Source organism: Dioscorea cayenensis, chromosome 4, assembly GCF_009730915.1.
Source record: "Dioscorea cayenensis subsp. rotundata cultivar TDr96_F1 chromosome 4, TDr96_F1_v2_PseudoChromosome.rev07_lg8_w22 25.fasta, whole genome shotgun sequence".
NCBI classification, from domain to species: Eukaryota; Viridiplantae; Streptophyta; class Magnoliopsida; order Dioscoreales; family Dioscoreaceae; genus Dioscorea; species Dioscorea cayenensis.
The window spans coordinates 6,104,741-6,118,852 of NC_052474.1; the positions used below are offsets into that span (position 1 = coordinate 6,104,741).

General features: G+C 39.2%; 1 protein-coding gene across 1 annotated transcript; it reads left to right on the forward strand.

Moving 5' to 3' along the window:
- The first annotated feature begins 497 nt into the window (after positions 1–497).
- On the forward strand, positions 498–8,285 carry LOC120258612 (dolichyl-diphosphooligosaccharide--protein glycosyltransferase subunit STT3A-like). Its single transcript, XM_039266071.1, is given in 20 exon segments — positions 498–685; positions 806–868; positions 1,385–1,440; positions 1,531–1,602; positions 1,702–1,807; positions 1,886–1,936; positions 2,666–2,761; positions 2,897–2,956; positions 3,030–3,143; positions 3,334–3,420; positions 4,183–4,286; positions 4,548–4,643; positions 5,442–5,562; positions 5,972–6,052; positions 6,153–6,284; positions 6,384–6,662; positions 7,314–7,457; positions 7,856–8,042; positions 8,118–8,127; positions 8,129–8,285. Coding segments are annotated over 20 exon segments (2,136 nt in total). The 5' UTR covers positions 498–565.
- Positions 8,286–14,112: the final 5,827 nt, after the last annotated feature.

The window sequence follows — 14,112 nt, forward strand, 5'->3', positions numbered from 1 at the left end:
AGTAAACACTATATGGTGCTTGAACTCACCAATTTGCCAATGCGGGAAGATTAATTTAATAATATTTTAGTATCTCAATTTATCAACTTTATTTATATTAATCCTCCATCCAACTAACCTATATTATTTTATGATCAAAATTAGTTTATAGTCTGTAATTTTATGAAATTATATATACACATAATTATACATATTTTTACAGGATTATATATATATATATATATATATTTTTAAATAAATTTCCCATAACTAATAAATAAGACCCCAGACCATGAATTTTATCACTTTCATGAACCCAACTACTAATTCCACATGAAACTTTACCTTCTGAATTCTCATTGGCTGAACCCATGTCCAAACACGTCATTCATGCAATAGCAGTGTTCCACGTTTCTCAATCCCCAGGAACAAATCGGTTCGGTTTGGTTTTATTCATCCCGGTTCGAACCGGTCCGGTTCAATTGTCTTTCGAAAACCCCTACATAAGTCTTCGTCTTCGCATCTCGATCTCTCAGCCTCTTCTCCTCTTCGTCCTCCTCCCCATCGCCCTCGATCTCCGCCAGCAATGGCGGCCTCGCCGGAGCCTACGCCCTCAGTAAACCTCCGGAGCGCCTTCGGTGGTGTCTTCGGCTTCCTTATCCTCGTGCTCATTGGGGTACTCGCATTCTCGATCCGGATCTTCTCCGTAAGTCTCCCTCACGCCTCCCTTCCTTTCCCATCGATTATTGATCTGATCTATTGTTATTCGAGCTTTACTGGACTCATGTTTCTCGATTTCTTGCTGCTTGTGGGTGGATTTGTCTAGGTCATCAAGTATGAGAGCGTGATTCATGAATTTGATCCGTACTTCAATTATAGAGTCACTCAGGTTCGGTCCTTTTCATGTTCTCTTTTGATTTTCTGTTTTTTTATTGGTTATTACAATGTTTGTTTCAGATTTTTTTTTTTTATGGTTAGATTGGTTTATTTCTTGTGATAGGTCGAAAATTTGAGTTTGACTATTGACTGGATAATATGTTCGTTATGAATTTTAAGCTGTGATGATTTATTGCCAAACGTGGTCACTGTTTGTCGTTCTTAAATGAAAATGTATGTATGAAATGCTGTAGCAAATGAAAGAGTTAAATTGAACCTCAAAATAATATGCATATTGCTTTACTTGGAGCTAGGATGAATTTTAAATTCTTGTGCAATCTTTTCTTTAAAGCTGAATGGGGATATTTGATTTTAAGTTTTGAATAAACCAGAGTGCATAGCTAACAATCGCTGAGGCTGGACAAGGATTGATGATCATTAATTGTTATTTCCCAGCTAGCCTCACTGTCTTTACGATGCTCTGTTTTGTCCAATACATTCTATCTGATGAAAATTTCGTATCTTACAGTTTCTTTCAAAGAACGGAATTTATGACTTCTGGAACTGGTTTGATGATCGGACATGGTACTGAATTTTTACATGTCCAATTTTAGTAATTCCATAGGTAATAATAGATGAAGAAGTTTGAAATGATGAAGTGGTTGGTTGTATAAGGTACCCTCTTGGTCGTGTTATTGGTGGAACCGTTTATCCTGGGCTGACACTGACTGCAGGCTCGATGTGGTGGTATGTTCTTCAGTTGTTTTACTATGTTGACCTCTGCACGTTTTTATGCATACCATTGTCAGGGTAAAAGCCACTGAAAGTCTTAATTTCTTAATACAGGATATTAAATTCTTTAAACATTCCTCTATCAGTGGAGACTGTCTGTGTATTTACTGCACCAGTGTTTTCGGCTAATGCAGCTTGGGCTACATACCTCCTGACAAAGGTGAGCATCTTTGGTATAAAATAGTACAGTTTTTTTTTTATCATTTTGTAGCTAATGTTTTATTTGTATTTGTTACAGGAAGTAAAGGGTACTGGAGCTGGATTGACGGCAGCTGCTCTTTTGGCAATGGTAACTAATTTCTCTAGCTAGGTGCTCATGCAAATAAAACCTTTGAGATATCTTATTACTTTTTTTTATATTTGTTATTGAGATAAGTCTCTTTGTCTGGGTGTTATATGATTGTGATGATTGTGCTATTCTTGTTGGGCACTTCCTGGGAGAAAATCAATCTAAAAGCATCACGCAACCATTTTTAAATTTTTGCATGTGTGGTCATACTTGATTTTTGGTTCATTTGTGTCAGACAGGTAGCAAGCAAAGATTCATTGGAACATTATGAAGTCTTGGTGAAGTGTATGATCATTTAATTTTATTCTCTTACCATCCATAGCAAAGTCAAAGGCTTGATCAGACAATCTTTGCCACAGATTAACTGAATAGTTAATGAAACTCTAAAACTCCTATTTAGCTTTTAAGAATCCTGATCATAACAAAATTTAAAGCTGATGTAAGCATGGCATGCTGTCCAACTGATAATATGGGATATATGCAAATGAAGTAGAAGACGATCTTGGACTGCTTAGGTTCTTAACCTTTTGCTTATTACTACTAATATCTTGGTGACATGCTATGTTTGAATTAGTCTAGAGGCCGTATGAAACATATTATTGGCACCAGTCTGGTTTGTTTCGTGGCTATGCTATCCTTGTGTTATATGCTAGTCTTTATAGAGGATGTGGCTATAGAAATCCGTCAGAGCATATCAAGTTGAAATTTGCTTTTCTTTTCTTTATACAGGTTCCTTCGTATATATCCAGATCTGTGGCTGGCAGCTATGATAATGAGGCTGTAGCAATATTTGCTTTGATCTTCACATTTTATCTGTACATAAAGGTGAGACTGTACTCAGCCTGTTTTGAAATAAAACAACATTAGTTTCCTGAAGTACTGATGTGCAGACTTATTCTGAGCTAAGGAGAAATTAATTATGTTACTTGCAATCTCATGATTGTCATAAATTACATGCAGACACTGAACACAGGATCACTCTTTTATGCTACACTGAATGCTCTAGCATACTTTTACATGGTTAGTTAAATATTTCAAAGTTCTTTTTCTTCCTTTCTGGTAGTTGTGCTTTTGTTATGCTTTTCTTTTCCAGGTATGTTCTTGGGGAGGCTACACATTCATAATAAATCTCATTCCAATGCATGTCCTCCTGTGTATAGTTACTGGTCGCTACTCGTCACGCTTATACATTGCCTATGCTCCTCTTGTAAGTGTTTGTGTTTCTCAAAAAGTTTGCACACCTCTTGTGATTATATCATTGAAATAAAATTGCATCTAACTGTTGTTATTTGGTTACATTTTTACCCTTTGTAATGTTTTTGAACTTATTCTAATATTTTGTATTCTCTTTCTGTGAATGCTTTGTTTTCCCTAAATTTGGACCCTTGTTGATGCAGGTTGTCTTGGGAACTCTTCTAGCCTCTTTGGTGCCTGTAGTTGGTTTCAATGCTGTGATGACATCTGAGCATTTTGCTTCATTTTTGGTCCGTTTAGCAAACCAATTTTTTTATTTACTTGAATATTACTGCATGATTGGTTGTATCATATTTTTTGCAATCATGCTGATCTTTTTATTTTTATTTTTAATCTGCAGTAACTTGTCTATAAATTATCTTTGCCATATGAGACTGCATGTGACATTCTAACATAGCCACTGTTGCATGGACATCAACAGAGGGTTCAGTCCATGTGCTTGTAATAAATCTTTGACAACGGAAGTTGGATGGAATATATGATGTAGAAATATCTCGGAGCATATCTTTGTGTCATGTTCCATTTGTATGCTAGATGCTAATATGGTACTGCACTGTTTTTAGAAGGCAACATATTTGTAACATGGAAACTGGTAATTAAGATAGATAAGGTAAAACTCTGCTAAACCCTCTTCTCGGTCCATTTTAAAAAGTTCCTCCTGTATTAGTTGATAATTTGAAATAGCCAAACATGTGAAACTTAACATCTAAAATCAATTTGTACAAATAATCTCCTTTTCTAGAAAAGTAAAGAAGTGAATTAAAAGCTATCATTAGTAATTATCGTTTTCTTGATTTTCTAGCATCATCGACCTTCTACTTTTTGATATCCTAGGTACATGCAAGACTTTTCTTTTCAATCATTCTGCTAGTGGCATCATTTGCGTATGATTTACTGACCCACTGAGTTGGTTCTGTCCTGGTCAACTCATTCAGTTTACGCTTAGCTATGCAATATTCTCTCTTTTTACTAATCCTCTCTAATACCTGCAGGTATTTATTATTATCAATGTGGTGGCTATTGTTTATTATATTAAAGGATTACTCTCCCCAAAAATGTTTAAGGTGGCTGTGGCACTTGTTCTGACAATTGGCATGTGAGCTTCCTCCCACTTAAAGCTGTTGGTTCTATTCATTAAGAAGTTAATGAATTAGCAAGGGCATGTAGTCCTTTCCCCTGCAGTAGCTCTCTTCCTGAGACTTCTTACTAAATAATGCTAAAAACTTATGAGCAAACAAATCTCCCTGATTTAGAATTATCACTTTTTTTCTTTAGCTAGTGTTGATTGAATAACCTTCTATTTTCGTGCGCTTATTATATTCTAATCAATTTTTTCTTTTTCTTTTTTTGCTTTCAGTTCTGTTTGTGTTGTTGTTATCGGTATTCTTGTAGCATTGGTGGCATCTAGCCCAACAAAAGGATGGAGTGGACGCAGTTTAAGTCTTCTTGATCCGTAAGTTGTTCTTCAGTTCTCCCCAACCTTTTTTCGCTTTGCAGGAGACCCCAAATTTGGTATTATTAGTTTTCATGGCATTTTAGAGGCCATCAATGTTGATTAACTTCATTTCAATTGCCCTTAAACTCCATTATGCGCATATCAATAAACATTATACATCCATAAGCTTTAGAAATATGCTAGGGTCCAAAGCCTTTGAAAAGTCTTTGATATTGTGAAAATTGACCGAGGATGAAGATTTTCTTAGTTTTTAAAGCAATGGAAAATAAACTCCTGGTCTTGTTGGAGATTACCTTGCTAAGATGGCTGAGATGAACCTAATGCAAATATGACAGGCCTAAAGCAAGAAGCCTGTGGGACATAATTCAACCAGCACCATCCTAGACATAATTCAACCTACTTGCTAAATTTCATTTTATAGTCACTGTCATGCAGTCTCATCAATAATAAACTCATTGTATATGCACACGCGAATGTTTGGAGTGACTTCATGTTTCAAGGATTGTAATTCATGCTAAGTTTTGAATATTACATGTTAGTGGTGAGTTTGCGTAGCACATGCATGTATTCCAGTGGTGGTCTGATGCATCATCTTCCTGGGGATGGATCGTGCAACTTTTTTATTCAATGTTCTTGCTGAACATCCTCTATTGAGAATCTCCAACTGGTGTCATCGTTGTATTGATAATGAACTATCTCAACTGAAATATTTCTTTTTAAAACTAATGTTCATATTCATGTTTTTCATTAGCTATTAGACGTAATATAGAAGCTTGATCTTTTGTTCATTCACAGAACTTATGCAAGCAAGTATATACCGATCATCGCCAGTGTTAGTGAACATCAACCACCAACTTGGCCATCGTATTTCATGGATATCAATGTTTTAGCGTTCCTTGTTCCAGCTGGAATTATTGTAAGCAACATCTAACCCATATTTTGTATTTTGCATTGGGTTTTCAATGAACCAGGCAGCTTTGCTAAGGTTTGCCAGTGGCAGTCCTATTTGTTCAACATCTTTCTTGTCGTGCCCTATTATTCATTTTTTTAAAAAAGAAACCTATACTACCTTCACCCTACTAAAACTACAAACCAAGCCCTGGGTTATATTTTCTCAGCCCAAGGTTGGTATGCTTTTTGGCTGCATTCCAAGCCATATTGGTCTGTACATTGAAGCCCCTGGTCTTTGGGTTCTCTTGATGCTTCTCCTGAATGGGAAATATGTAGACATCTATATATATTATGATCTTCAATCCAAACTTCTAGTGCATGCCATGCTTCTTGAAATTTAGATCTAATTACCACTCTTCTAAACTGTTGTGCAGGCTTGCTTTTTGCCACTATCTGATGCTAGCTCATTCATGATCTTGTATATAGTGACATCTGTCTATTTTTCTGGAGTAATGGTGAGAGACTAACTGTGAAAATTAAGTTGGACTGTTTATCTTATTGTACTTTTCTCTCTGACTTTGTGCTATTTCAATAAAATATAAAAAAAAACAACAGGTTCGCCTTATGCTTGTGCTAGCTCCTGCTGCTTGTATTATGTCTGGAATTGCTCTTTCTGAGGCCTTCAGTGTATTCACTCGGTCAATTAAATTTCAGCTGCTCAAACCCATTGAAACCAATTCTTCCGGTGTATGTGTTTGTTGCCTCTTTCTACATTATTTTTATGTTCTTTTTTATGGTTCATGTTTCAGCTTTCTCTTACATGGTAGCTTTGATATGATTATGAAGGCAGAAGATGCCAGTTCTGGGAGTTCTACTTCAGAAAATGATACAAAGAAGGCAGACAAACAAGTCCCCACTATCAAAGCTGAAGAGGGATTGAGAGAAAGACCATCAAAAAAGAACCGGAAGAAGGAAAAGGAAACTGTGGAGAAGGTTCCTAAGGAAAGGGAAGCCACTGAGAAAGTTCTTGCCAAGTCTGAACGTGAAAAAAGGCTTCTGGTTTTACCTTTGGAGGCATCTGCTGTTGCTATCCTCATGTTGATCATACTTGGAGCCTTCTATGTGGTATGCCAGTACATATTTAATAGTTTGCCAGTTATCTTCTTTTTCTAAAATTGTCTGTTTTTGGCTGTTTTCTTAAATGAAACGTGATTTGCACTACCTTTATGCCCCTCTTCTGAACTAAATCCATTTTATCTGTTACCTTGATTTTAGCTTAATGGGAATGAAAAATATCACACTCTAGTTATGGAGAATAAAGTTGTTGCTTTATAGTTGATAGTTGATTTTGTCAGTTCTACGTTAGCACTTAATAAACTTAGTTGTGGGTGTGTCTTATTCATTAGTGACCTAAACATTATGAACATGAGTTGTTCATCTGGCTATCCTTTTGAGGTCATAAGCCAACGTGGTGCTGTATCTTGTTTCATTAGGGTATATTAATCAAGAAGCTACCAAAAGCTGTTCATGTTTATTTTCATTAACTTCGGACAGGAATGAGTATCCACATCATTATTTTCTCCCTGTATTCGAATTTATCTGGTGAAAGAAGTATCATCCTTAAGCTTGAGATTGGTTTGTTATGGAGTACCTGTAGTGACATACAAAATGTCGTTACACAGGTTCTTTTATATATATATATATATATATGCTGCCACTGTTGTTGATAAGGACTCCAAGTAAAATTTCATCCCATTGAATGTGTTCTTTTTGTAGGTTCATTGTGTCTGGGCGGCAGCAGAAGCATATTCTGCCCCTTCGATTGTTTTGACATCACGCTCTCACGATGGACTGCATGTTTTTGATGATTTCCGTGAAGCCTATGGTTGGTTACGTCATAATACTGAGGTAGATGACAAGGTAAGATATCTCGTTTCAATCACTGGACTTACACGTGAATTACTCAATCTGTATGCCAAATAAAATTAGTCCAAAGCAATCTATGTAAGAGAAACCATAATTGGATTTAAAGTTATAATCTATTTAGACTGCCTTTTATCAATTCAAGATCAACAGAATTAACTATTCCATGCCTAAAAAGTAGGATCAGCCAAGAATTCCATTTTGTGCCTTTTGTACATGTATACTACCTGTCAATTTCAATACAAGGAAATAGCCTGAACACATCTCTTTTTAATAGGAGTAGGTCATGCTTCTCATGGAAAGATTGTCAAGCAACTGTTCAGCCACTTTGTCTTGGATTCTTGAACAGATTGGTTTGTTCATATGAACTTTCACATCTTTGATGCTTTGTTCAGGTGGCTTCTTGGTGGGACTATGGATACCAAACAACTGCAATGGCCAATCGCACGGTCATTGTTGATAACAACACATGGAACAACACCCATATTGCAACTGTTGGCACTGCCATGTCTTCACCTGAGAAACCAGCTTGGGAGATCTTTAATTCCTTGGATGTTAAATATGTTCTTGTTGTTTTCGGAGGTTGGTGTTCCATGATGTTAGGAAATTAGTGTATCATTTCCAAATTTACGCATAGCCCATTTATTTACATCTCAGGTCTTGTTGGCTGCAAGTGATGATATCAACAAATTCCTCTTGGATGAAAGTTTGCATTGGGTGGTGTGTTCCTCGCATCACAAAGGGCCTATTGATTACATATGGTTGCTCTACTATACCATGTCAAGCATTGCCACATTTGGATTTGAAACCTCTGTTTTTGTCTAATTGGTTTTCTCAAATACCAGATGTAACTTTAGTGTTAGGAAATACAATTCTTCAGTTCATCATTCACACTCATTCATTTGTGGACAAAAGCTGTTGGATTGATTATATAAGATCACTTGGTGTGTTTGATGTGTTTTATATATTAATTGTGGTTACCTTAGTAATATTTATCTATTAAAGAACTCATGCGTAGAGATAGAAGAATTTTTTTTTCTTTTTATAGTTTTGTAATTGTATTCAATGCACATACGTTTCTCTTTTATAGTAAGAGATGGCCAATGAATTGATTCTCATGCAACTCAACAATGCTAAATTGCCTCATGTTACAAGCTCTCCTGTACCAGGTCCTTCAGCCCTTTCCTGCTTACCTACTTGATTTAATATCTCAGTATATTCTTACTCGAGCGGCCTTTTTTTCTGGGTTTGTGGAGACAGGCGGCCAAGGGATTTGATGGAGTTGAAGGGACGGGGGTGGAAAGAAGTACTTCAAGCTGACCATTTGAAGGTAAGATGAATACCTGAGTTTATATTTGTTTCGATAAATAGTGTATGATTTTATCATCATATTGTTGCTTTGATGCGGGTATTTACAACACATCATTAAATTGTTCCGGTCTATAAATTAAAAGCCTCCGAAAGAACAGGATGAAACCAAGAAACTTAAATCCTGTGACGCCCGCCGGGCAATCTATGGTACGGCTTACCCTTCGCATGGTCAACCTGTTGCCGTTTGATTTATGTTTGGTTCAACCATTCCATCTTTCTTTTCTTCGCAGGCATCCGGCTTACCTAGCAGTCAAAGAACAGGTGGGCAATCAAGAAATCCGTAGCGATTCACAGTTTCTCAAAAACCAAAATTCAGGGTTTTAGAGGAATATGAATGAAACTTCGAGAGGGATAGCAAGCGCATATGTACTTGCTAGGCATTCTCATTGAAGATTTTGTGGTTTTGTTCTCCTATTCCTTTCCCGGGGTAGTGACGGCATAACAAAGAAGAAAATATCTTGACCATGCTGCAAAATTCTGAAATTAAAGATAGGATTGATTTATATTGGTGACTTGTTTGTCTTTTTACCTATGTTTGGTATCTCCTTGTTTTTAAATTGATTAGGTTTGTAACAGTGTGAAGAGTGAAGTGAAAGAAGTGAAGAACAGGGTGCTGGGGCAGGTGTTGTGGTGGTGTTTCTGCAAATTCAAGTTTTATTTTGGGGTTTGTGCCTGGTCGCCCTGCTGCTGTGTTTTATTCAGCCGATCCAGTGTGGTTTCTCTTGGTGCTTTGGACTGTTTCATTTCAACACCACAATTCGATAATTCACGTGTAGTCGGTAAAACGAGATATCTGTCTACCTCAGTATTATGACGTATTAACAACCGCCAAACTTCACAATCATCAAAACAGCCAGTCCATCGTGAACGTGATGTCAAAACATTCGAAGAAAATATGCTTCTGCTTTTGCCCAGGAACACGGCGGAACTGAGCATTCGGTGGGTGAAAAATTTTGCGCCGGGTCGCCCGTAACAACGGTGGCCAACATATATATATATATATATAAAGGGCGCGACATTTTGTATGTCACTACCAGGCACTTTCCATAGCAAGCCAATCTCCAGCAAGGGATGAAGTAGCTACTGCCACAGATGGGGTTTCGGCAACCTGGCGCGCTGCTGATGGTGGTGGCATTTACAGGCTGCCACTGTGCCTCGTGGTGGGCCGGCCTGTGGTTTGGTGTGTGTGTGTGTGTTGTGATGTTGCTGTGTTATTTTGTGTGTGTGCTAGCAGACTTCTTTATTCGTGGCGGTGGGACTGCGGTTTCCCTGGTATATTTTCTGGTTCTGGTTGATTCGCTGGCGCCTTCTCAGTGGGCATGGGGTGGGGCCTGGCGGGTCCCAGGATGATGTTTCCTTTGGTTTGCATATGTCATATTCCATGGTTTGGACAGCATCGCATCTGTTTTTTAATTTTTGGTATGTGATCAAGTTGTAGCTAACCGGGGTTTGAGGATTTCGTAACTTTATTAAATTTAATCGTGATGGCAATTTGTCCAGATCAAAACTGACTTTGCTGGATGATGAGAATAAAATTAAATGATCATACACTTCACCAAGACTTCATATGTTCGTGAATCTTTGGCACTTTCATCGACTGGTAGACAAAATCGATAGCAGGCACATTACCGAAATTGCGAAAATGGTTACGTGATGCTTTTAGATTGATTTTCTCCAGGAGTGCCCAGCAAGGCCGGCGATAAATACACCCGTCCTTGTAACGCGACGAGGGACTTGCTCTCAGCCATCATAGTAATAAGATATCTCAAAGGTTTTTATTTGCACTGACACCTTCCAAAATTGATTTGCCATTGCCGAAACATAGTCGTCGGCTTTCCGGTACTGCTTCTCTGTTCAGGCCGATAAACGGTATTATTACTGGTAAAAAGCCCGCCATACCGCCCAGGGTAACTCTTTGTCAGGTGGCGCAGCGCTGGTGCGGTAATGCGAACGATCTCTGGGCCAGAGGAATGTTAAAAGATTCATCACTTCATCCTGTGGTAAAGTCAGGCTTCGTGACCGACGATGATATGGCGTGCGGAGGGTCAAACACCGTGGTAAACTTCAGAGGAACAGCCACCACACGTGAACTACCGAGTCAGTGTCCGGCCAAAATGGCGGTTCCACCAATAACGGGCAGGAGATGCCGCCGCAGCCTGACACTTCATCATTCAACAACAATAATATTACCAGCGGATACTAAAATTGAGAGACATCATAAGAAATTCGTGCCGTAATCTAGATCGTCGAAGCCAGTTCTAAAAGTCATAAATTCGTTCATGAAGAAACTGTGAATCACACGGTACTAATCGATGAATATTGGACGAGCAGGCAAGGAGCATTGAGGCCATGGAAATAACATTGTGATGTCGTCTTGTCCAGCCTCGCGTTGTGTGCTCTGGTTTCATTCAAACTTCAAAATCGTGTCCCCATTCCGGCTTTAAAGAAAAAGATTACAATTTAATTAATCCTTTCAAAATAAACAATATTACTGTATTTGGTTCAATTAACTCTTTCATTTATACATTTTCATTTTAAAGAACGGTGGGCCGTTTGCAGCCGAAGCGAGTAATGCGGCTTGAAATTTATAGCAGAACATGTTCTCCGGTCGTAGATCAAACTCGGAAGGTACTCAGACCTATTGTCACGAAGGCCAAACTTCATTCAACCGTAAAAAATCGAAACCAACCGCATTTATGACCAACAGCCAAAAACACGAAAATCGAGAGCGAAGGACCGACCTGCTGCCTCGGTGATGCGGATCGGAATTTAAGCGGTCTCGCTCTCGCTGATGGGCCTGAACGGAAATCACCGGCGGCGAAATCAGTGGTCGGTAAAAACAAAGATATGCTCGGCGGATCGATCATGTCGTCGTCGGGAGGAAGAGGGAGGCACGGAGAGGTCCGGATCAGAATGCCCCCGGTAATGTTATTCTGTTTTCTATTTCGGTCACTACACTACCTTCAACAAACCCCTTCCCCGCCAGGCCGATGCCCAACTGATACCGTGGGTTCGAACTACCGGACATAGTACAGTTAATAAACGGCCGGCCGGTTCTGGACCTGCCGGCGTGTGTGCGTGTGTGGTGGACGGGCTTGCGAGCCAGTAACCCCTGGGTTTATATGAATATAAAAATCCATTAAAATTCATCTAATCTTTGTTTATTCATATGGATGTGGTATGGAAATGTAATATTTTGCTAGATCTGGGTATTGGAGTTCTATATACCAGTTTGGTTTCTGAAATCCATGAACAGAGGTTTGTTTCATTTCATCTCTGCATGGTGCCTCTGAGGTGGCCTCAGACTTGGGCCACAGGCAGCCTCCTTCGGCAACACGCGGCTGATCGTGCTGTTGGATGGACGTAGACCCCGATGACCTATGTGGGTGGCTAAAAATGCTGTTTTCGGGCGGTTCTGGTTCGGTGGTAAAGGCAAGGTGGAAAAAGACAGAGACTGTGGCTGTCTTGCTTCGGTGGTCCTCCAGTACTTCATGGCCCTATTCAAACCACTATGGGGACAAGCTGCACTTTGCAGGCTGGCTGTGGCCCAGGCCTGATGGTGTGCTTCAGCGGAAAGTTCGCGCAATAAGTGCCCACTGACATCAAGTGAGAAAGGAGAACCAAAATAAAATAGGCTCTTAGTTGAGAATGGCCTTATAAAGAGGATGAATATGTACAACTCATCAATGATTTAATTCAGATCTTGTTTAACATTCTCTTATGTAAATTTTCTAAAGCCCTCTACCAGGTTTGAACCCATTCAGTTTGTTATGATATGGTGCTCTGACCTGATGGCAGTGCTCTAAATATTTCCGCTGTTAGTTGTATTGATAACGGCGTTGACGGATGTTTTCCGTGGATGTTTTGACGGATGGTTGGCATTGTTGTTGACGTGAAGGAACCCCACCCGCGGTGTTGTGGTGTGGCTGGTGGTTGGATAGATTATCGTGCTCTGGTTCTTTTTTTAATTTTGACATAATATTAAGTTTCTTGGTTGTGGGCAGGGACATAGGGGTGCCACTTCAGCGGTTATCGGATGGCGATGCACCGAAATTGTTTAATATCATTCCGGTGCGTGGTTATTCTTGAACGGCTTGGAAGCCAAATACCGGGAGAAATCGTTCAGCAATTGCCCTTGCTGATCTTTGGTTTGTTTGAGAGACATAAACCTTATGTACATATTCTCTGGTCTCAGATACTGACATGAGAAGGGCATCAACATCAACTATAAGGGCTTTAATTGACTTTTAATAATGAAACTTAGAAACCGGGTTGATGTCATGTTCATAACAAACCTTGGTTCGTCCTAAAACAACATCTTCTTCTTGGATTCATGTTTACTTCAATTCTCTAGTTTGCAACATGGTTCCTTAATGTGACACGGTGGTGTTAACTCTAGGTTTTGCAATCATTGTTGGAGGGCTTTCTTTTGGTTTGACTACAACTTTGGACAACTAATTCAAGTTTCAATTGTTGCAATGGCTAGTAAATGTGAATCTACAATAAAATTCTTCTAATGGTCTCAGGTGAGAAAATATTGATAATTAATTCGGCCTAATTAAATGGTTTTCCTAATAGAGTTCTCTGTACAACCCATTTCAGTAATCTCTGGTTTTGTTCCTATTAGTTCAAGACACTGAAAGTACCTCACTGGTTGGGGACCAGTGCAGCAAAATTCCATTCTGGTCCAAGCCAGGTTTTGCAATTCAATTCAATAACTCATTCTATTTGAGGTCGAAATTTCAGATGCAGTTTCTTTTCCAGAACTTCTAAAGGCCATGAGCGATCTCTCAGGTGATCTCTGCCATCACCTCTCCAGCCTCTTCCTCCGGGCCTGGCCCCTGTGTCAGCTCAGTTTCGCGGCTCTGCGGTGGCGGACACCGGCGATGGGGCTTCAGAGGCAACGTTATGATTCATCGGACAGGGCAAAGACCCGAATAGCGAGATTGATGCCATGGCAGATTGGGTACACGACGGGGTCTCAGACCTTGGGTGAGAAGGGGATTGTGAGAGTCTCGGGATCCGACGCTCGGCCGGGCATCGACGCCAGTGGATCGCGATGCGAAGGCGGACTAGGGTTTTTGAGGCTTTCTTTTTACGAGCAGTCGAGTGATTTCAAATTGGATGTCATTTTGGAACGTTTTGGACATATATGTCTTTTTCCTCAACTTTTGTGCAAAGAAAGATTTTCAATTAATACATTTAACGAAATTAGCAATAATTACTGAAGCTACAGAAAAAAATATTTATTTATTTTGTTAAAAGAACTATTACGTATTAT